The 23,351-nt window shown below is 43.0% G+C and overlaps 1 protein-coding gene across 1 annotated transcript in view; it reads right to left on the reverse strand.

The window, feature by feature from the left end:
• The window catches only part of LOC138351364 (uncharacterized), a 173,617-nt gene that overhangs the window by 45,706 nt on the left and 104,560 nt on the right, over nucleotides 1-23,351 (reverse strand). Inside the window, exons 2-5 of the mRNA XM_069303157.1 lie at nucleotides 20,095-20,212; nucleotides 18,810-18,867; nucleotides 8,685-8,721; nucleotides 2,068-2,177 (exon numbers count right to left, since the gene is read on the reverse strand). Coding sequence (XP_069159258.1) covers nucleotides 2,068-2,177; nucleotides 8,685-8,721; nucleotides 18,810-18,867; nucleotides 20,095-20,212 — 323 coding nt within the window. The remainder of the gene's footprint in view (nucleotides 1-2,067; nucleotides 2,178-8,684; nucleotides 8,722-18,809; nucleotides 18,868-20,094; nucleotides 20,213-23,351) is intronic.

Raw genomic sequence — 23,351 nt, forward strand, 5'->3', positions numbered from 1 at the left:
GATTCCGCGAAGCTTTTGGGGTTATTCCTTGACACTCGTTTGTCTTGGTCTCCCCATATCTCTTACCTCCGTGTTGAGTGCTCTAAGGCCCTTACCCTCCTTCGGGTCTTGTCCCATACTTCTTGGGGGGCAGATAGGCGCACTCTCCTTGCTTTACATTCCTCTCTCGTCCTGTCTAAGCTCGATTATGGTTGCCCTGCTTACTCGTCTGCTTCTCCTTCTACTCTTCGCCGTCTTGATGCTTTGCACCATACTGGGTTGCGCCTCAGTTCTGGTGCCTTTCGTTCGACTCCCGTCCTTAGCTTGTATGTTGACACTGGCTTCCTGTCTCTCCAGGACCGCCGTGATTGCTACTGTCTTCGCTATCTTGCGCGGTCCTTGCAACATCCTTCCTCTCGCCTCTGTCGTGCTTTAACTTTTACCCCTCCTGCGGTTCCTGTTCCTCTTCACCACCTCCCTCTTTCTGTCCGGTTATCTCGCCTGCAGGATTCTCTTTCCGTTCGTATTTCTGATGTTTCTCCTCGTGTTGTTCCTTCTTTGCCCCCGTGGAGGGTCCCTCTTCCGCGGTTTTGTAATTCCTTGACCCGTATCACTAAAGCTTTTACCCCTCCTACGGTTCTAAAACGCCTTTTCCTCGAGCACTTTTCTTCTCACTCCCGCTCCGTTTCTGTCTTCACCGATGGGTCTAAGTCAGCGGACGGTGTTGGCTACTCTGTTGTTTTTCCTGATCGCACTTATATGTGTCGCTTGCCTCCGGAGACTAGCATCTTTACAGCGGAACTTTATGCTATTCTCTATGCTCTTCGTCTCCTACTTTCTCGTTGTCAGTCTTCCTTTGTAGTTGTTGTTGACTCTCGTAGTGCCCTCATGGCTCTCGGGTCCTTTAATCCAGTTCATCCAGTGGTTGTCGAGATCCAGCATTGGCTGTTTCTCGTTCATAGTAAATTTAAGTCGGTTGAGTTTTGTTGGGTTCCCAGCCATATTGGTGTGTCTTTAAATGAGCGTGCGGATGCTGCCGCCAAGGAAGCTGTCCGCTCTTGTCCCATCTCTCGTAAGGGCATTCCGTATTCCGACTTTTACCCGGTTATCCATTCCTCAGTCCTTACCCGTTGGCAGGCTTCTTGGTTGTCTGTTACTGGTAACAAGCTACGTACTCTTAAATGTTGTGTTTCCTCGTGGCAGTCCTCCTTCCACCGTAACCGGCGGTGGGAAACAGCTCTGGCGAGGTTGCGTATTGGCCATACTCGCTTAACCCATGGTCACTTGATGGAGCGCCGCCCTGCTCCTTATTGTCCTAGTTGCATTGTCCCTCTTACGGTCGTGCATGTCCTTCTTGAATGTCCTGACTTCCAGGACGAGCGTATGTCTTGCTTTCCGACCGCCCCTCGCGGTCACCTGTCCCTCGATAGAATTCTTGGTGACTCGGATACTTTTGATATCGTTCGCCTTATGCGTTTTTGTTCTCGTATTGACATCCTTGGTGATATTTAGCGCCCTCTGATTATTTTGCGTCTTTGATGGTGCTACATAGCCTTCCCGGTTTGGTGCCTTCTTTTGATAATTACTTACTTCTAATATTATGGCCGTGTTTATAATGGATGAAATATGTTTTAAGGGAGACACGGCCGGACACCTTTATATACTGAGGTGCAAGATGCCGTTGGAAGAGTATGGGAACCGCGGTCGAGGCGATTGAAGGCCTGGTCGAGGACAGTGCCGCAGTTACACCAAGCCCCGAAGGGTAACATCATCATCTCAAGGTTACCACAAGGTAAGGTAACCGATTTAATAAACTACTTGGTTTCAGTTACATGGAAAAGAGCATAAAGGGATTAGACCTTTTACTGTTATGTCTAGGAGTCAGCTGTCCATGAACACTGTCGGTAAACCGTTCCACTTCTCCCACCACCCATTAATCTCACTGTCAATTTTGTCATCCTCCAACTATTCAGAGTTTTCCATTACTTATCTTATTACAAGAAATATATCTAAACCTTCCATAATTGTTTTTTATGAACTTTTAACATCAATATTACCCACATTATTAAAGTAGCAAATTAAACTCACAGCAACTTCAACAAGAAAACTGCTGCCGCATTCTCCATTGGTGATATTTCTTCCTCCCAAAGCTTATCCAACTCATCAATTACCGAGTCCAGAGTGGGTTCAGTCTTTTCCTGAAAGTAAGCAAGAGTAAATATACAACAAATGGAGCAAGTTTTATTTGCTCAATTTGTCTTAATTTTGATACAAGGAAATATTGTTATTGCTGAAAGTTAATGCAGATACTAAAATTCTTCCTGTTACAGTATGTTAAATAAAACATATCCTATCAGTAAATTGTAACAAACTTGTACAGCGGACTTCAACATAAAAAAACCCACCCAACCATGTGCTAATATAGTACTGAAGATAATAACGCAATTATTATAGTTCTCTACATTGCTATAAATAGTGCAGGTTCTTTATAGTTTTACAGACTGGACTCAAGTTACCAAGCTGTAACACGGCAGACAAAGGTAACCCTCCTCACCGGAACATTCTTATTTATATTAGGAAGTCTTACATTTTACTCTCCTGAATGACACAAAATTAAAAAAAAATTCAATGAACATAAGAATTAAGGAGCGCTGCAGCAAGTTTGTTGGCTGAACAAGATAGTTCATTTACTACTACGCCACTCAACATTATATTTATCCGATTTAACTGTTGAGTCCTGTTAAACTACATTCATACACAACCTATTCCTCAGCAGCTACTTTCCAATATACTAAACAGTATTTATCTAGCTTGTTTCCAGTTTTGTAGGTACTTTCCTTTATGCTTGGTAAACAGTATTTATCTAGCTTGTACCCAGTCTTGCGGATACTGACCAGCTACTACACTTTCACAACCCTGTTATAATCTCCCTTGTTCTTTATGTGGGAACCTTGGTCATATTCTGGCCTTGTCCTGCCTTCTCCAGCGAGTGTTAAGTGAGTCATTAAGATGTCCATTCTGTAGGCTAGCGACCACAACTGTACAGCGCAGTCCAAGGTTAGCCTCATCGGTGTTAGACATAACTGAAGGATGACATTGTCTAGTGCTGATGATTCTTACCATAAATCCCAGCCCCCTGGCTGCTTATTTCCAGCATTAATGTACTGCTGCTTTAGCCTTGCTAACTATGACTCCATGACTGCATTATTGTCCATGACTGTATTGATTGATAAAGTATACCGCACCTTTTGTCTTTAAATAGGTAAAGGAATTTACATTTCTCAATGTTAAATTGCTTTTGTCCTTTTTAGAGACACAGCTGGACTTTGATAAGTTTTTGTTAAATTTTTCCAAATATTCTATTACATCCACTACACACGCCACCTTTGTCAACCACAATATTGCTTACATTATTTTTCACTCCAGTATCCAAGCAGTCTTCCATCACTTCGAAGCATTCCTTTGCCTCTCGGTTACCTGTTTTTAATGTCCAGTCTATTCCCCGAGATTAAACACTCCAGTGATCCGCTCCGAGGACATTACCAGGTGGGGAGGTTGACAGGGCGTTAATGTGTCAAATGATAATGCAGATGTCCTAAGACCAGCTCAGCATAGACAGAAACCTCGCAAAGACCAAAATATTCCCCACCTGGGAATCCACAACCATCAATATCCTACCATTTATGAACATTTTCCAACGTGCTCAGTTCTCCTCAAGTTCTTTTTCAAAACTGAAAAAGAGTACGAAGTTTCAACTATTTCTATATGGTTATGATGCCATCCTTCCTAGTTGGCCGGGTTTACCCTATTGACCACGACTTTCCAACTATCTTGCTGGATAACATCATCCCTCATATTGTCAGTCTGATCTCTGGTTGGATTTTTTTTGGCAGCGAAATTCCTGCGCGGGCCCTAAGCCTCTGGCTGGCCAACTAAGTGTTGCTTGGTTCTGTTTTACCTAGGTGGAGTATTTATGACTCGTATGGTCGCTTCAGTAAGATTTTGCCCCATGTGTTTAACAACTTCTTCTGCTCTGTTGAATCTAAGTTGAAATTTTAATCGGCTTGTAACTCTGCACTGTGTTAGATAATGTTCCAGTGGTTTGTCGGGCATTTCTCCACAGCGCTGACATTTCCTCTCATCTTCTGGAGGGTTGGAGGTGATGACGTACGCCGTTATTGATAGAGTAATTTACCGGCTAGACACTGAGATACGTTCATAAGAGCGCACCTTACATGTAATGGTATGAATCAATGACATAAACAATGGATATATAAATCATTTGGTGAAGCCTGATAACCAAACCCACACATGGAAAGAAAGAAGAGCGACGATGTTTCCGTCCATCTAGGAACTTATCAAGTCGCACAGGGAGACCAAAACGTCGTCATATTTTTTTATTCATCTTTACTTTACGATATTAATTTTCATCAAAGAATGTCACTTTATTAATGTGATTTATTCTCTGTAAACCGCCTAATTAACCTATTGTCCACCAATATAGTAATCGACAAGTTGCAAATGTGTCAAGTAGCATTACTAAAACTAATATTTTTGCTATTTTAAAAACTGGAAATGGGTAGAGTATTTATATCCAATAATATTGACTCCTGTATATAGTAGTCATTATAAGTGGGTGTAAATACTATAATGAATAAACAGTGATGGAGATGAGGAGCAAACGGATTCTTTACCCAGAGAAAACGGACTGGTATGGTATTTACTATGATAACACAAGGCATCTTCAACATTTATTATACTACGCTGATATATACACAAAGCTTTAGTCCTTTATGTATAGTGTATAGACACTGAGTTTGTTTACTTTAGGCTGGAATTATGCTCAGGACTTAATATAAGTACACATACCTGACACGCTACCCAACTTAGTGACCTTGCAAGACCATAACATCCACACACCAAAATTGTTACAAAATACACTGTTGTTATTGTAATAATAAAAGCATAAGTTGTAATCTACTAAACCTCCAGAGGTTGACAGGAAGTAACCAAAACACGGAACCATATTCTAAATAAAATGTCTAAATTGATAAGAGAGAATATCTGTCTGAGGCTGGCGGCCAGACAGTTGCCGTCAGTGTCACGCGACTTAACACTGAATTGTGGTTGTATTGCGAGGGTCATAGGATGGCTGGGGACGACCCCATGTTCGTATTTAAGTAGGACTGGCTCCTCCTGCGACAACCCGCAACCTATATCAGTCTTTAAGTAGGACTGGCTCCTCCTGCGACAACCAGCAACCTATATCAGTCTTTAAGTATGACTGGCTCCTCCTGCGACAACCCGCAACCTATATCAGTCTTTAAGTAGGACTGGCTCCTCCTGCGACAACCAGCAACCTATATCAGTCTTTAAGTAGGACTGGCTCCTCCTGCGACAACCTGCAACTCCTTTCAAGTCTGGAATGTGGGTTTGATACTCCAGTGTTTTCCAACAGATGTCTCTGCTGCCAACAGATGCCTTAGCTATTATCGACGTTGCGTCAACGTCGAATACATTGATCCAACGTCGATAATGTTGACTGAACGCCGATAATGTTGATTAAGAGCTACTTGAGCAGATTTTATCCTCTGCGAGAAAGAACGGAAAGGTAGAATGGGAGGAAACCTAATGTAGGGAAGAAAATGGGAGAGGGAGGTAGAATGACAAATCTGTAAGGTAGGGAGGGAGGTTGAATGAAAAAGTGAGGAAGGTAGAATGGGAGTGAGACAAACGGACAGAAACCTGCCCACTGAATGGTAACCCCTCCTGGTAACCCCGGTAATGGTAACCCCGGTAATGGTAACCCCTCCTGGTAACCCCGGTAATGGTAACCCCTCCTGGTAACCCCGGTAATGGTTATCTTGAGGTTATCTTGAGATGATTTCGGGGCTTTAGTGTCCCCGCGGCCCGGTCCTCGACCAGGCCTCCACCCCCAGGAAGCAGCCCGTGACAGCTGACTAACTCCCAGGTACCTATTTACTGCTAGGTAACAGGGGCATTCAGGGTGAAAGAAACTTTGCCCATTTGTTTCTGCCTCGTGCGGGAATCGAACCCGCGCCACAGAATTACGAGTCCTGCGCTCTATCCACCAGGCTACGAGGCCCCTACCCCGGTAATGGTAACCCCTCCTGGTAACCCCGGTAATGGTAACCCCGGTAATGGTAACCCCTCCTGGTAACCCCGGTAATGGTAACCCCGGTAATGGTAACCCCTCCTGGTAACCCCGGTAATGGTAACCCCGGTAATGGTAACCCCTCCTGGTAACCCCGGTAATGGTAACCCCGGTAATGGTAACCCCTCCTGGTAACCCCGGTAATGGTAACCCCTCCTGGTAACCCCGGTAATGGTAACCCCGGTAATGGTAACCCCTCCTGGTAACCCCGGTAATGGTAACCCCGGTAATGGTAACCCCTCCTGGTAACCCCGGTAATGGTAACCCCTCCTGGTAACCCCGGTAATGGTAACCCCTCCTGGTAACCCCGGTAATGGTAACCCCTCCTGGTAACCCCGGTAATGGTAACCCCTCCTGGTAACCCCGGTAATGGTAACCCCTCCTGGTAACCCCGGTAATGGTAACCCCGGTAATGGTAACCCCTCCTGGTAACCCCGGTAATGGTAACCCCTCCTGGTAACCCCGGTAATGGTAACCCCTCCTGGTAACCCCGGTAATGGTAACCCCTCCTGGTAACCCCGGTAATGGTAACCCCGGTAATGGTAACCCCTCCTGGTAACCCCGGTAATGGTAACCCCTCCTGGTAACCCCGGTAATGGTAACCCCTCCTGGTAACCCCGGTAATGGTAACCCCTCCTGGTAACCCCGGTAATGGTAACCCCGGTAATGGTAACCCCTCCTGGTAACCCCGGTAATGGTAACCCCTCCTGGTAACCCCGGTAATGGTAACCCCGGTAATGGTAACCCCGGTAATGGTAACCCCTCCTGGTAACCCCGGTAATGGTAACCCCGGTAATGGTAACCCCTCCTGGTAACCCCGGTAATGGTAACCCCGGTAATGGTAACCCCTCCTGGTAACCCCGGTAATGGTAACCCCTCCTGGTAACCCCGGTAATGGTAACCCCTCCTGGTAACCCCGGTAATGGTAACCCCTCCTGGTAACCCCGGTAATGGTAACCCCGGTAATGGTAACCCCTCCTGGTAACCCCGGTAATGGTAACCCCTCCTGGTAACCCCGGTAATGGTAACCCCTCCTGGTAACCCCGGTAATGGTAACCCCTCCTGGTAACCCCGGTAATGGTAACCCCGGTAATGGTAACCCCTCCTGGTAACCCCGGTAATGGTAACCCCTCCTGGTAACCCCGGTAATGGTAACCCCTCCTGGTAACCCCGGTAATGGTAACCCCTCCTGGTAACCCCGGTAATGGTAACCCCGGTAATGGTAACCCCGGTAATGGTAACCCCGGTAATGGTAACCCCTCCTGGTAACCCCGGTAATGGTAACCCCTCCTGGTAACCCCGGTAATGGTAACCCCGGTAATGGTAACCCCTCCTGGTAACCCCTCCTGGTAACCCCGGTAATGGTAACCCCTCCTGGTAACCCCGGTAATGGTAACCCCTCCTGGTAACCCCGGTAATGGTAACCCCGGTAATGGTAACCCCGGTAATGGTAACCCCGGTAATGGTAACCCCGGTAATGGTAACCCCGGTAATGGTAACCCCGGTAATGGTAACCCCGGTAATGGTAACCCCTCCTGGTAACCCCGGTAATGGTAACCCCTCCTGGTAACCCCGGTAATGGTAACCCCTCCTGGTAACCCCGGTAATGGTAACCCCTCCTGGTAACCCCGGTAATGGTAACCCCTCCTGGTAACCCCGGTAATGGTAACCCCTCCTGGTAACCCCGGTAATGGTAACCCCTCCTGGTAACCCCGGTAATGGTAACCCCTCCTGGTAACCCCGGTAATGGTAACCCCTCCTGGTAACCCCGGTAATGGTAACCCCTCCTGGTAACCCCGGTAATGGTAACCCCTCCTGGTAACCCCGGTAATGGTAACCCCTCCTGGTAACCCCGGTAATGGTAACCCCGGTAATGGTAACCCCGGTAATGGTAACCCCTCCTGGTAACCCCGGTAATGGTAACCCCGGTAATGGTAACCCCGGTAATGGTAACCCCGGTAATGGTAACCCCGGTAATGGTAACCCCGGTAATGGTAACCCCGGTAATGGTAACCCCGGTAATGGTAACCCCGGTAATGGTAACCCCTCCTGGTAACCCCGGTAATGGTAACCCCTCCTGGTAACCCCGGTAATGGTAACCCCGGTAATGGTAACCCCGGTAATGGTAACCCCTCCTGGTAACCCCGGTAATGGTAACCCCGGTAATGGTAACCCCGGTAATGGTAACCCCGGTAATGGTAACCCCGGTAATGGTAACCCCTCCTGGTAACCCCGGTAATGGTAACCCCTCCTGGTAACCCCGGTAATGGTAACCCCGGTAATGGTAACCCCGGTAATGGTAACCCCTCCTGGTAACCCCTCCTGTCGGTCATAACACGAATTCTTAATGAATGGATATAAATAAAAAAAATAAAAATGTCGGAAGAAAATGCAGGAACTGAGGAAACGATTGTGTAATACCTGTTATCAAAAACTTTAGGTTGGATAGAATATATTTTATGTTTGTAAACAGTGTGTAAAGTTGGTCAGAAATATAGAAAGATAAAGAGTCTAATTAATATTTACTTACCTCTTCCTGCTGTTTCTCAATTTTCTTCTTTTTCTCACTGCAATATAGATAAATAACTGTTAAGACATTATTTATCAGAATATGAACTTTTAAATTGTGCTGTCAAATAGTTGGCTTAATTGTAATAATGATGGCAATAAGTGATGGAGTCTCTTTGTGAGAATATCCCAAACACTCACACCAACACTGACTATTAAGAAACATCAAGACTGCACTACATCACAAGGTCTGGCACACAGTCCTTCTTCAGTGCCTACAAGTATATTTTGTTTAGATTGTAAATACATGACAACCAAGTCTATATTTTACGAATACTTTTGTAGCAAATGGATTTAAGGAAGGTCTTGAGGCTACATAATTCCATATTTCGTCAGTGAAGATCTTCATAGTTCCTTAATGGTACTGACACTTTTAATGAGAGCTGTTCCCGAGATGTAATACAATGATGAAATCTATTCCTGAGATTGACTAACATAATAGTCAGTCACAAGGTCTGGCAAACAATCTGGTCAAGGTCTGGTCAATCTCTTTCTGCGATTGACTAAAATGATGGAGGCTAATCCTAAGCTTAACATCCCCGATGGAGTTTGTGCCTAAGATTGACGATTATGATGGAAGCTGTTACTAAGATCGACTACCAGGATGAAAGCTATACCTAAGATTACCTATCATGAGAAAATCAAGTGGAGAAATGAGATGACAAACCAGGGATTAAGGAACTGCCAGCCGCGCATCTTACCCCAGTACCACGACTTATTGTCAGTTATACTCCTGATGATTCCACTCACTCATGTAGCTACAGTGAAGAATGACTACACGGTGATGAAAGAAATGTTGCATATCCTGATGTCTGGATTTGTTTTCTTGACTCATATTCACGCATCACCGACAGAAATGTGATGAACAGATAAGTAACGCTTTCCTGGACCATTTCTTGGACTATTTCTTGGACTTTCTTGGATTGTTTATCTAGACCTTATATGACTTAAGAATTTCAACATTAATGTTACTGGCATTCATACTGCAATTATATTTCAACAACCTTAACATTAGCAGTAAGCAAGGAACAATCAGTATGTACATTTACTATATATACGGAAGCTAGTCAATAGATGTGATTAAATTATCCTCGTCATAATGACAGATTTTTCATGGAAAAGTTTAATGTGTAGCGCTCTACGATGGATGAATTGCTCGGTGTTACCAGCCAAGGCTTAGCTGGTAACTTCAGGTCAAGGTTATGGGGAAGTATACATGGCTGGTAACTTAGGGCAAGGTTATGGGGAAGTATACATGGCTGGGAACTTAGGTCAAGGTTATGGGGAAGTATACATGGCTGGTAACGTCAGGTCAAGGTTATGGGGAAGTATACATGGCTGGTAACTTAGGGCAAGGTTATGGGGAAGTATACATGGCTGGTAACTTAGGTCAAGGTTATGGGGAAGTATACATGGCTGGTAACGTCAGGTCAAGGTTATGGGGAAGTATACATGGCTGGTAACTTAGGTCAAGGTTATGGGGAAGTATACATGGCTGGGAACTTAGGTCAAGGTTATGGGGAAGTATACATGGCTGGTAACTTAGGTCAAGGTTATGGGGAAGTATACATGGCTGGGAACTTAGGTCAAGGTTATGGGGAAGTATACATGGCTGGGAACTTAGGTCAAGGTTATGGGGAAGTATACATGGCTGGTAACTTAGGGCAAGGTTATGGGGAAGTATACATGGCTGGTAACTTAGGTCAAGGTTATGGGGAAGTATACATGGCTGGGAACTTAGGTCAAGGTTATGGGGAAGTATACATGGCTGGTAACTTAGGGCAAGGTTATGGGGAAGTATACATGGCTGGTAACTTAGGTCAAGGTTATGGGGAAGTATACATGGCTGGGAACTTAGGGCAAGGTTATGGGAAAGTATACATGGCTGGTAACTAAGGACAAAGTTATGGGGAATTATACATAGCTAGTAACTTCAGGTCAAGGTTATGGGGGAAAGTATACATGGCTGGTAACGTCAGGTCAAGGTTATGGGGAAAGTATACATGGCTGGTAACTGCAGGACAAGGTTATGGGGAAAGTATACATGGCTGGTAACTTCAGGACAAGGTTATGGGGAAAGTATACATAGCTGGTAATTTCAGGACAAGGTTATGGTGAAGTATACATGGCTGGTAACGTCAGGTCAAGGTTATGGGGAAGTATACATGGCTGGTAACTTAGGTCAAGGTTATGGGGAAGTATACATGGCTGGGAACTTAGGTCAAGGTTATGGGGAAGTATACATGGCTGGTAACTTAGGTCAAGGTTATGGGGAAGTATACATGGCTGGGAACTTAGGTCAAGGTTATGGGGAAGTATACATGGCTGGGAACTTAGGTCAAGGTTATGGGGAAGTATACATGGCTGGTAACTTAGGGCAAGGTTATGGGGAAGTATACATGGCTGGTAACTTAGGTCAAGGTTATGGGGAAGTATACATGGCTGGGAACTTAGGTCAAGGTTATGGGGAAGTATACATGGCTGGTAACTTAGGGCAAGGTTATGGGGAAGTATACATGGCTGGTAACTTAGGTCAAGGTTATGGGGAAGTATACATGGCTGGGAACTTAGGGCAAGGTTATGGGAAAGTATACATGGCTGGTAACTAAGGACAAAGTTATGGGGAATTATACATAGCTAGTAACTTCAGGTCAAGGTTATGGGGGAAAGTATACATGGCTGGTAACGTCAGGTCAAGGTTATGGGGAAAGTATACATGGCTGGTAACTTCAGGACAAGGTTATGGGGAAAGTATACATGGCTGGTAACTTCAGGACAAGGTTATGGGGAAAGTATACATAGCTGGTAATTTCAGGACAAGGTTATGGTGAAAGAATACATGACTGGTAACTTTAGGTCAAGGTTATAGGGAAAGTATACATGGCTGGTAACGTCAGGTCAAGGTTATAGGGAAAGTATACATGGCTGGTAACGTCAGGTCAAGGTTATAGGGAAAGTATACATGGCTGGTAATTTCAGGACAAGGTTATGGGGAAAGTATACATTTGTTCATATTTGCCACAATGTCACTGGTGTATGGTGGGCCAGAAAAATGTAGTCTTATAAATTAATCTTAAAAATGAGAGAAAAGACAAGTGGTCGATTCCGGAAAATTATGCAAATCTTACTCTTCAACAATCTCTATAACAAATAAATGTTATAAATAAATGTTGTTATAAATAAATGTTAGCTACGCTTGAGTCTGCAGCAGTATAAATGTTATCAATAAATATTAGTTATGTTTGAGGCAGCAGCAGTGTAAATCTATATAAATAAAAATGAAAATGTTAGTTTGTTCAAAATCGCTAATCTCCGAAAGTTCTTCACCGACTGCCTTGAAATTTTCACACAATGTTTCATTCGCATCCGAGCAGGTTTTTATATACATAGATGTGACGTCTCTGATGGGAAAAAACATGCATTTTTTGAAAAACTGTGTTTTTCAAATGTTTTTTCATGTGAGGGAAATCTTCGAAACCTCTTAGCCGGTTGCTTTGAATTTTTCACACAACGTTGCATTCAAATAGGCGAGTGTTTTTATATACCTACTATACACATGCCTCACCTGTGAAAGGAAAAAAAAAAATTTTTTAAACAGTGCCATCTGTAGGACGTATGAGCAACTCACGCTTTAATCTCCGAAAGTTCTTCACCGATTCCTTACAAATTTTGACACAACGTTCCAATCATATACGTGCGTGATTTTATATACCTACTATTTCAGCCCGTCCTCCAAACAAAGATCCAAAAGTGATTCCATGCACCCGCCAAACCCCCTGTTTATGAATGAAAAACGGTTTACACACGACTCACAACTGCTGACGTTCGAACATATCCGGAACAAGTGCTTCACTGACGAATTTTGTTCGAATCACAACGCTGTAAATGCTTCACCCACGCACTACAAATACAAATATTCGCCAACAGAACCTAAACACCTGACCTAACCTATCCTATGCCTATATATACACAATATGCTAATATATTATAATATTAATTTATACTTGCGAAAATTCCCGTTTTGAATGAACAGCATATTAAAATTTATGAATGCGTCTGTGGGGTTGACCGCTGGATGTAATGGACTTGAGTCGAGGACGGGTTGACTATATAGATACCACACCTGTGATCGATAAAATTTAATTTTTTTGAAAAACAGCGCCATCTGTTGCACGTACGAACAACATACACTGTACAAAATATGTTACAATTCCATTTAAATGTTTGCGATTGCATTGATAAATTTAATTTTCATAGATTTTGATTTATTACCATTTTGATTTAATTATTTTGTGTGACATTGCGTTGGAATTGAGCTGTGTCGTTTACCATACCGTTCATTTCATGGGTATAGTTTATTTGTTTCCTTTTTCATTGTTTTTCATTTTATTAACTGTTCTGCTTATTTTTCAGTGCAATTGGTGGTGAAATTGAACTGTGTCAATTGACCTGTGTTTGAATATAAATATTTCGTTAGTATTTTTTGTTTTAGTTTTGAAAACAAGAAAATGGACAACACGTTTATTTCACAGCTGCAAATGTGCAACAAACTGCTATGAATCCACCGGTTACAACGTTAGCTGCTGTCTTCACGTTATGTCAAAATGACGCGTTTGCGAAAACATTACTGAATTCAGAAGTGCCTACGTATTACACATGGAATGCCACCAGAAAATCATTTGAACGACGCAAACGAGGAGAGCGAGTCGACGGACAACATGGCATATTCAAATAAACTATGATAGGAAGACTGTTCACCGTGCATCTTAATCAAGATGAATGCTTCTTTCTTCGCATGCTGTTGGTAAATGTGCCCGGTCCAACGTCTTTCCAGCAACTGAGATTTGTCAACGGCGTTACACACGCCACTTTCTGTAGTGCATGTCAAGCTCTCAATTTATTGGAGAACGATCGACACTGGGATGTATGCATTAATATGCATCTAACACGTTACATCTAAATCAAATTTGTGCATTGTTTGCAATCATATTGACCACCAGCTCTCCTTCATCTCCAACAGAGTTATGGGAAAAATATAAATCTCACATGGCTGTAGATATTATCCGTCGAATACGCAAGGAAAATTCAAATTTGACCATGGATTTCACAGCAAAATCTACAACGAAGCGTTGATAATGATCGAAGATTTGTGCTTAGAAATCGTGAACAAAGTTCTCAAACAATTGGAAATGCCATCACCGAATTGATCTGCTGCTGCTTCATTCGATGTAGAATTGTGTTGTAAACAAAATTACAACACCGGTGATCTGTTGTCGTATGTGCAATCAAATATTCCTAAGCTAACGCATCAGCGAAAAGGCATTTACAATCAAATAATTCAAACGGTCAATAATGGGCTTTGAGAAATCTTAGATGCGCCAGGAGGAACTGGTAAAACCTTCCTAATTAGATTGATCCTGGCAGCATTTCGATCACAAAATGGCATAACCTTAGCTCTTGAATAGTCCTCAAAAGCTGCGACATTGCTACCAGATGGAAGAACTGCTACTTCTGCTTTGAAATTGCCATTGAAAATGCAATTCATTGAAACTCCCACGTGCAACATTTCCAAAAGATCTGGCATGGAAAAAGTATTGTAGAAAAGCAAACTTATTGTCTGTGATGAATGTACAATGGCCCACAAAAAATCGCTCGAGGCTCTTGATCGATCACTGCAAGATTTGCGTGGAAACATCAGACCATTTGGGAACGCATTAATATTGCTTGCAGGAGATTTCAGGCAAATATTACCTGTAATTCTTCGATTGACACCAGCAGACAAAATAAATGCTACACTGAAATACTCTACTTTGTGGCGCCACGTAAAGACGTTAAAATTAACTACAAATATGCGTGTCCTGCTTCAAAACTATCCATCACCTGAGATATTCTCTCATCTATTTCTGGAAATTTGGAACGGAAACGTGCCGGTTGATCTGACCTCAGGACGAATTTCATTGCCTCATAACTTCTAGAATTTAGTGACGTCAAAAGAAGAATTGGTTGAAAAAGTATTTCCTAATATTCAAACCAATTATAAGAATCACAATTGGCTGAGTGAACGAGCTATTCCTGCGGCCAAGAACAAAGACGTCTACGAACTAAACAATATTATTCAGTCTAACATCCAGAGCAAGGCTGTCACATACAAGTCCGTCTATACTGTTGAGGAAGCAGATGAAGCGGTTAATTATCCAACAGAATTGTTGAATTCACTCGATCTACCAGGGATACCAACACACGTACGTCAATTTAAATTCGGCTTTCCAATAATTATGTTGTGAAATATCAACCAGCCAAAAACTTTGCAAGGCCACGTGTCTTGCAGTAAAGAAAGAAACAACGTCGCAGAAGCAACAATCTTGACAGGACCTTCAAAGGTGAAGATATCCTCATTCCTTGCATTTCTATTATTCCAACAGATATGCCATTTCAACTTAAGAGATTGTAATTTCCAATTCGATTGGCGTTTGCAATCACCATCAACAAAGCTCAGGGCCAATCTTTAGAATTGTGCAGTTTATATCTAGACATGGATTGTTTCTCTCATGGACAATTTTGTGTTGCGTGTTCTCGAGTCGGCAAACCAGACAATCTCTATATCTCCACACACAATAGAACAACAAAAAATATTGTATACTGTTATGATCTCAGCCTGCAGGAGAAACGAGTCTTCCTCCTTGAGAGTTATTCATCAAGCCTGACCTGATTAGAAGGTCTAGCATATATTGAGGTGATAACCCATATGAAAAATAGTATGGTGGATTCAATGAACAGTTTAAGATTATGGGCAGTAAGTAAGGAAATAGATAAATGACTGGCTAGGAGATGTGGACATTTTGCTGGAGGCGTGAGGCTCGCTTCCGGAGGGGCTTTGACCTCACTTGAGTGCCAGACATCGCAGGGGAAAGCCGCGCTCCGTTCGAGCTCCCGTCAGAAGGGAACCCCTAGTGATATATCTCGAAGAGAAGAGAAGTGTGTAGACGTGCCAGCTGTGGAACTGAGCTGGGAACGTTGTGGTCTCAAGTCCTGGTCGAAGAAGAGAGTATCAAGCCGGCCAGAGACATTATTGTGGGCCGTGGAAGCGCCCTGACCAAGCTCTGTCAGAGGGATAGCGCCCTCGACCAGACCATCTGTGGTTTGTCCTTAGGGGAAGAAGTTGCTGAGAACTTCGAAGCCAGCACAGATGAAGTAGTTGATGAGACTCCAAGGTAGTGAAGCAGAGGACCTCGAGCTGTGAGGAGAAGTAGTGAAGAGGAGTTTCACGTGCTTCTGTAAAGGTGGTGAAGCACCATAGTTGCTCGAGGAAACTTCATGGTGTAGCAGCCAAGAGAGCTGTGAAGGAACCTAGCAGAAGGGTGAAGCACCGTAGTTTCTCAATGAGAACTTCATGGTAGCAGCCTGGAGGAGCTGCAGAGGATCCTGGTAGTGAAGCCCGGAAGAACCTGAAGATATCAGGGTAGTGAACTTCCAGAGGTGGAAGGGAAGTTCTGGTGGATTACTTGTAGGGAGTTGATAGTGTTTGGTTGTCATTAGCGTGCAAGACGCAGTGAGAGGTGAGTGGCTGTTGGCATTCTTATGTCAAGGAGTGTTTTATACTGAAGTTTAGAGTTACAGTCGTAGGCTGGATTACCTACAGATGTATGCGTTCTAGGACTGATAGGGTGATCGATTGATCATTGCAGTGTAGCAAGGAACGTTTATGCTGATATATGTTATTGCATTCAAATGCTGATTTTCTTTGTACACATTTATAGATACATATATATATTCTCTTGCTGATGGTACAACAGTGTATGTAGACTTGATCAACTTGAGGAGGTTGATAGTATCAGGTGGTGAACCAGGAGATAGGATACCACTTGATAAGCTGATGATAGAGTTCTGATGGTGTTGGAGTGCAACCTGATTGTAATATTATAGAGTATAGGATTCATTATTATTATATGTGTGTATGTATCGTGTATGTGCTTTGTCCAGTAAATGTATCCCAATTTGCTGGTGTTTGCTCTTGTCCTAGTGAGGCTTCCCAGGAGGTAGTAAAGAAGGAGAGAGAGAGAGAGAGAGAGAGAGAGAGAGAGAGAGAGAGAGAGAGAGAGAGAGAGAGAGAGAGAGAGAGAGAGAGAGAGAGAGAGAGAGAGAGAGAGAGAGAGAGAGAGAGAGAAAGAACCAAGAACCACTGCTGTGGACAGGGTAGAATGTAATACTAATAAGTCAAAGGGGGATTGAGGAGATCATATCACCTAAGGAGAGAGTGGGGAGTCACAGCAGCTCGAGTGGGTGTGTGCACGTGACAACGAGGCTAAGTGTTGGAGCCGCATCCCCTAAACGTGTGACGTTGAGCCCCCCTCCAAGGGCCAGAAGCGCCTAATGTGATCTCCTAGCGAGGTATAAGCACTCTACCGAGTTGTGGGTTGGGTGTCTGCAAAGGAGGAACAACGACGACAACACCACCAACCCACAAACTATAATAATACCCACAAGTATTGTGAAATTAAAGCATTGTGAAATTAAACATATTAGAAACGTGCACCTTCTCCTTTCTTTCTTTCCCATTTAACTAGATTGAGCCACAGCAACACGTGGCGGGTACAGCTAGTCTATATAAATAAAAATGGAAATGGTAGTTTGTGCATAACTGCTAATCTCTGAAAGTTCTTACCCGATTGCTTTGAAATTTTCAGACAACGTTCCATTCACATCTAAGCAGGTTTATATATACATACTATATATATATGTCACGTCTGTGACAGAAAAAATCAACCCGTTCTCGCACTTTCGTATAGTCAATATTGACTTATTAAATACGTGCATAGGTGACATACTAAACATACTAGTTTACCTTGAAAAGCTTCATAGAAAACACCAACCTTACCTAACTTTCTTAGTATGTTAAGATAAGCATCTTATTGCTTCATAATTACAATTATTACTTAACCTATTATAGGTATTACTTAACCTATTATAGGTATAGGTTAAGTAATAATTGTAATTACGAAGCAATAAGATGCTTATCTTAACATACTAAGAAGGTTAGGTAAGGTCGGTGTTTTCTATGAAGCTTTTCAAGGTAAACTAGTATGTTTAGTATGTCACCTATGCACATATTTAATAAGTCAATATTGACTGTAAGAAAGTGCGAGAACGGGTTGGAAAAAATACATGCTTTTTTGAAAAACTGTGTTTTTCATGAGGGAAAATCTCCGAAAGTTCTTCACCGATTGCTTTGAAATTTTGACACAACATTGCATTCGAATAGACGCGTCTTTTTATATACATACTATATAGATGCCACCCCTCTGATAGGTAAAAACGTGCATTTTTGAAAAACAGAGCCATCTGTTGCATGTAAGAGCAACACACATGCTATACTAAGTATGTTATAATTCCATTTCAGTGTTATGATTGCATTGATAAATTTAATTTTCATAGATTTTTATTTAATTATTTTGTGTGAATTGCGTTGGAATTGGCTGTGTTGTTTACCATACCGTTCATTTCGTGAGTATAGTTTATTTTTTTTATTTTTTCATATTTTCATTTCATTTTATAACTGTTTTGCTTATATTTCAGTGATGGGAACATCAGATCACTTGATGTTCCCAATTTTCTGATGGGAACATCAGACCATTTGGGAAGGCATCGGACGAGGGGGTGGGGAATGGTGGGGATGACGAGGGGGACGGAAGTGAGAGATGGTGGGGAGGACGAGGGGTCAAGGGAGGGGGTAATGGTAGGGCAGGACGAGGGGACGGGGGAGTTTGGGATGGTGGGGACGAGGGGCTGTGGGAATGGAGAATGGTGAGGACAAAGAGACAGGGGAGTGGGGCATGGTGGTAAGGAAGAGGGGATGGTGGAGTGGGGAATGGTGGGGAGGACGAGGGGACGGTGGAATGGAGAATGGTGGGGAGGCCGAGGAGACGGGTGAGGGGGGAATGGTGGGGAGGACTGGGGGACAGCAGTGTAACTGTCATCAATAACTATTAGTTCATACTAACAAGTTCCTTCGACTTCCTACTGTAAGCCACAGATGCATACTGAGAGTCTGTAATTAATGGTTAATTATTAAACACAAACTTGTACTTACATGACCTCACTCTTCTCTGTACAGGCAACCAGTTCTTCATCCTTGAGTGTGTATGTTGCTGGAAATAAAATAAGTAATGATAAAAAAACGAGATAAGTCCTCCATGTCAGAAGATCACGTGTAGAATTATCTTACAAATAACAAATAATAAACTATGATTATTCCTGCAATTCTATATTTTCGAGAGCAGTGGTTCCCAAACTCTTTACGGTTATTACTCCTTTTTCATATATTGTCCTTATTAGTCGTGCCCCTCTACACTTGGTATAGGTCCCCTCTGGTATTCTCTGATATCATAACCTGTAAACTGCCTATACATATGCCCCCTACACTCAGTACAGGTCTCCTCTGGTATCCTCTGGTATCATAACCAGTACACTGCCTAAACGTATACCCCTACACATAGTAAAGGTGAACAAATCCACAAGGGCCGTGACAAGGATTCGAATCTGCGTCCGAGAGCATCCCAGACGCTGCCTTAATCGACTGAGTTACGACATGGTAAAAGGAGTTGAAACCGATGTTCTACTGAACTTACTGGATCCTGCAGCCTCTCCGAGGCACAAACCAGGAATGTCGTAGCTCAGTCGATTAAGGCAGCGTCTGAGATGCTCTCGGACGCAGGTTCGAATCCTCGTCACGGCCCTTGTGGATTTGTTCATTTGATGCATCACGCAATTGTGATTTCTGTATGTAATGAAGTAAGGGCGAAGAGGGAGAACGGCCTATTGACATAGCTCGAGTGCATGGAGTGAGTTGTGTAAAACCCTGGTTTGTGCCTCGGAGAGGCTGCAGGATCCAGTAAGTTCAGTAGAACTTCGGTTTCAACTCCTTTTTCCATGTCGTACCTCAGTCAATTAAGGCAACGTCTGGGATGCTCTCGGACGCAGGTTCAAATCCTCGTCACGGCCCTTGTGGATTTGTTCATTTGATGCATCACGCAATTGTGATTTCTGTGTGTAGGAAAGGTCCCCTCTGGTATCCTCTGGTAACATTCCCTATTCACTGCCTCCACTTATGCCCCACTACATATTGCATAAAGGGGAGCCATGGCTCTCAGTCTGTGAAAGATGTTCAAGAGAAACGTTCAAGAGAAATTACTAATTCCAAAAATATGTAATACTACTGTTTCGAGTAAACTGAACACTATAATGTTACTTTATGTATAATTCTCAATGTAACACTATATTTGGTATAGATTAGTTGTCGTTATTTGTCAGCATAATGAATTTTAAATTATTATTAAAAATCAACTACAGTTAAACGTTAAATATATAAAACAAACTTTTTATCTCATTGAGTGCCGAGTGAAACATCTTATAAACAGTTTTCATTCCTCCCAAGGAAGCACAATCAAAGCCATGCTTCTCGAAGTCTTCCAAGATCCTGCCAATGAGGCGAATCTGAGGAAAATGCCACATCTTAGAATCATACATTTAATAAATTAAGTAATTATCAAAAGAAGGCACAAAGCCGGGAAGGCTATGTAGCACCATCAAATGAGCGGGATATTCATAGGGCACTAAATACTATGAAGAATGCCAAAACGAGAACAAAATCACTTAAGGTGAACAATATCAAAGGTATCCGATTCATCAAAAATTCTATCGAGGGACAAGTGACCGCAAAGGAGTCGGGAATCAAGACACATGCATATCCTGGAAGTCTGGACATTCAACAAAGATATGCACGACTGTAAGAAGGACAATGCAGTTTTGACAATAAGGAGCAAGACGGCGCTCCATAAAGTGCCCGTGAATTAAACGTTTATGGCCAATACATAACCTCGCCAGAGCCTTTTCTCACCGCCGATTACAGTGGTTGGAGAAAGGCCATGCGGACACACTACCCTTAAGAGAAATCAGTTTGTTACCTGTAAAAGACGACCAACGACACTGCCAACAAGCAAGGTTTGATGAATGAATAACTGGGTAGAAGTAAGAATAAGTAACACCTTTACAAGAGATGGGACAATTGCGGATAGCCTTCTTAGCAGCAGAGTCCGCACTCTCATCTAAGGACACACCAATATGGCTGGGAACCCAGAAAAACTTCAGTGTCTTAAGTCCCCTGGAGATAAGAAACAGCCAATGTTGAATTTCGACTTTCACAAGACGGGCTGGATTAAAGGACTCGAGAGCCATGAGGGCACAGCGAGAGTCAACTACAACAACATAGGAGGATTGAAAGTGATAAAGCAGTTGACAATGAGCAAATAAAATAACAAAGTTCTGCCGTGAAGATGCTAGTATCTGGAAGCCTACACAGGTAGCCTACACTGTCTGTAAACTTAGACCCATCGGTAAAGGCGGAAATGGAGTGGGTTGTCATGTTCACAGAAAATGGTACCATCCGTTTTCTATGTGCGGCGGCTGGGACGCCAGAGAGAGATTGGAGGAAAACAAGAGAGCGTACAGGACGCCCGCCAAGCTTGGTAGCTACTAGTCATGTAATCATATTAAGTATTAAAGTCAGTAACCAAGTCATGACTTTACATCAACCCTACAACCAAGACTTCCTCAGTAACACACAAACACCACATTGGCGACGAGGATGAACTGTGAACGCAGGTATTTGTTCAGTTTCAAAGACAAGGGAGAAGCATGCTGCCTGGAGGAGGAAGAGAAGCTGTGAGCGCCATACCCGATGCTGTATGCTAACCGATGCTGTGTGCTAACCAATGCTGTGTGCTAAACGATGCTGTGTGCTAACCAATGCTGTGTGCTACCCAAGCTGTGTGCTACCCAAGCTGTGTGCTACCCAAGCTGTGCTGAAGAAACTGTACTGAGGAATCTGCCGACGTTGTGTACGAAACGACGCTTTGATGTGTACAAAACCTGATGTTTTGGTTACGAAACGACGCTTCGTGCTACAAAATTCATCACACTGAGCTGACTGCTGTACCGACTGCTGTACCAACTGCTGCACCAACTGCTGCACCAACTGCTGCTGTACCAACTGCTGCTGTACCAACTGCTGTGCCAACTGCTGTGCTGCTGCTGTGAGTAGGAACAACACATGTACACAAGGGCTAGGTAAGAAGTCAGTTGCTGCTATATTGTGCACTGTTGTGAACTTTTGCATTAAAATGCTTGTGTGCTTTGCAAAATTAAAGTAATTACAGTGAATTCTTGACTAACATATACAGTGCAGTAAGTGTTTAATATTCTGAGGAACATTTAAGTGATAAGTTTACATTTATTCAGTAAAAAATGGCAAATATACCTCAGTTTCCTGCATTTGATCCTGACTGTGACCAGACAAACCTGTCACAGAGGTGGGTCAAATGGCTTAAAAAGTTTGAAAATTTGTTGATTGTTTCTGACATCAAAAGTGCTGAAAGAAAGCGTGCCTTTCTACTTCATTATGCAGGTGATAGAGTTTGTGACATCTTTGACACACTGAAAGACACTGGTGGTGCCAAAGATTATGACACTGCCAAAGCCAAACTAACAGAGCATTTCAAACCAAGGCAAAATACTGCAATGGAAATTATGCATTTCAGGAGAGCAAAACAACTCTCTAATGAAACTGTGGATCAATACCACACACGTCTGCAGGGTTTAGCAGCCCATTGTGAGTTTGCTGATGTTGACAAAGAAATCAAACAGCAAATAATTGAAACATGCACATCTACACGTCTCCGTCGAAGAGCTCTAGAACTTGTTGATGATGAAAGTTCTCTTACCAAGATACTGGATATGGCTCGTCGAATGGAAGATGCTGCATGTGATGCTCGTGTCATGGAGTGCAGTGCCAATAACGGTTCTGCCACTGTTACTAACAGTGATGAGGTATGTAAGGTTCAGGGAGGACACCGTGATCAAAGAAGATATCATGGCAAACCTAACAGTAAATTGAGCCGAGAACTACATCACAACTGGAGTCAAGGAACAAGACTCAAACAGTCACGACGACCCACATCAGAGGGTGTCAACAATAAATGTTACAATTGTGGAGGAGACTACCCACACCAAGATAATGTTTGTCCTGCTCAAGGTAAGAAGTGCTATGAGTGTGGAAAACTAGGTCATTTTGGTGCTATGTGTCGTTCCGCACTAAAGAAACCACAGTCAATGAATAAAAGCACTGTACGAGGATCAGGTCATAGGGGTCGAGGTGGTATACACAATATTGAGCCTCATATCCAGAATGTTAATAATGTACAAGACAACATTTCATTACAACCAGTCTCAGATGACAGTGAATGTGATTATACTTATGGAGTACAAGCAATCACAGAATGGAATGATCTTCCAAACAACCCAGAGACATGTGTATACATTGCTGGTATTTGTCTCAAGGTTCTCATTGACACTGGATCAAACATTGACACCATTGCTGAGTGCCACTATGAGAAATTTAAAAAACAGTTCCCAAAGCTTGAGAACTATAATGGCAAAGCCACTGCCTATGCTTCAAAGGTAGCCTTGCCAGTGATTGGAACTTTCACTGCAGAGATTAAGTCAAAGAATGCAATGCTCATTACTACATTCCATGTTGTTAGGAATGCAAAGGAGTCTTTACTCAGTTACAAGACTT

Source organism: Procambarus clarkii, chromosome 49 (assembly GCF_040958095.1).
Source record: "Procambarus clarkii isolate CNS0578487 chromosome 49, FALCON_Pclarkii_2.0, whole genome shotgun sequence".
NCBI lineage: Eukaryota > Metazoa > Arthropoda > Malacostraca > Decapoda > Cambaridae > Procambarus > Procambarus clarkii.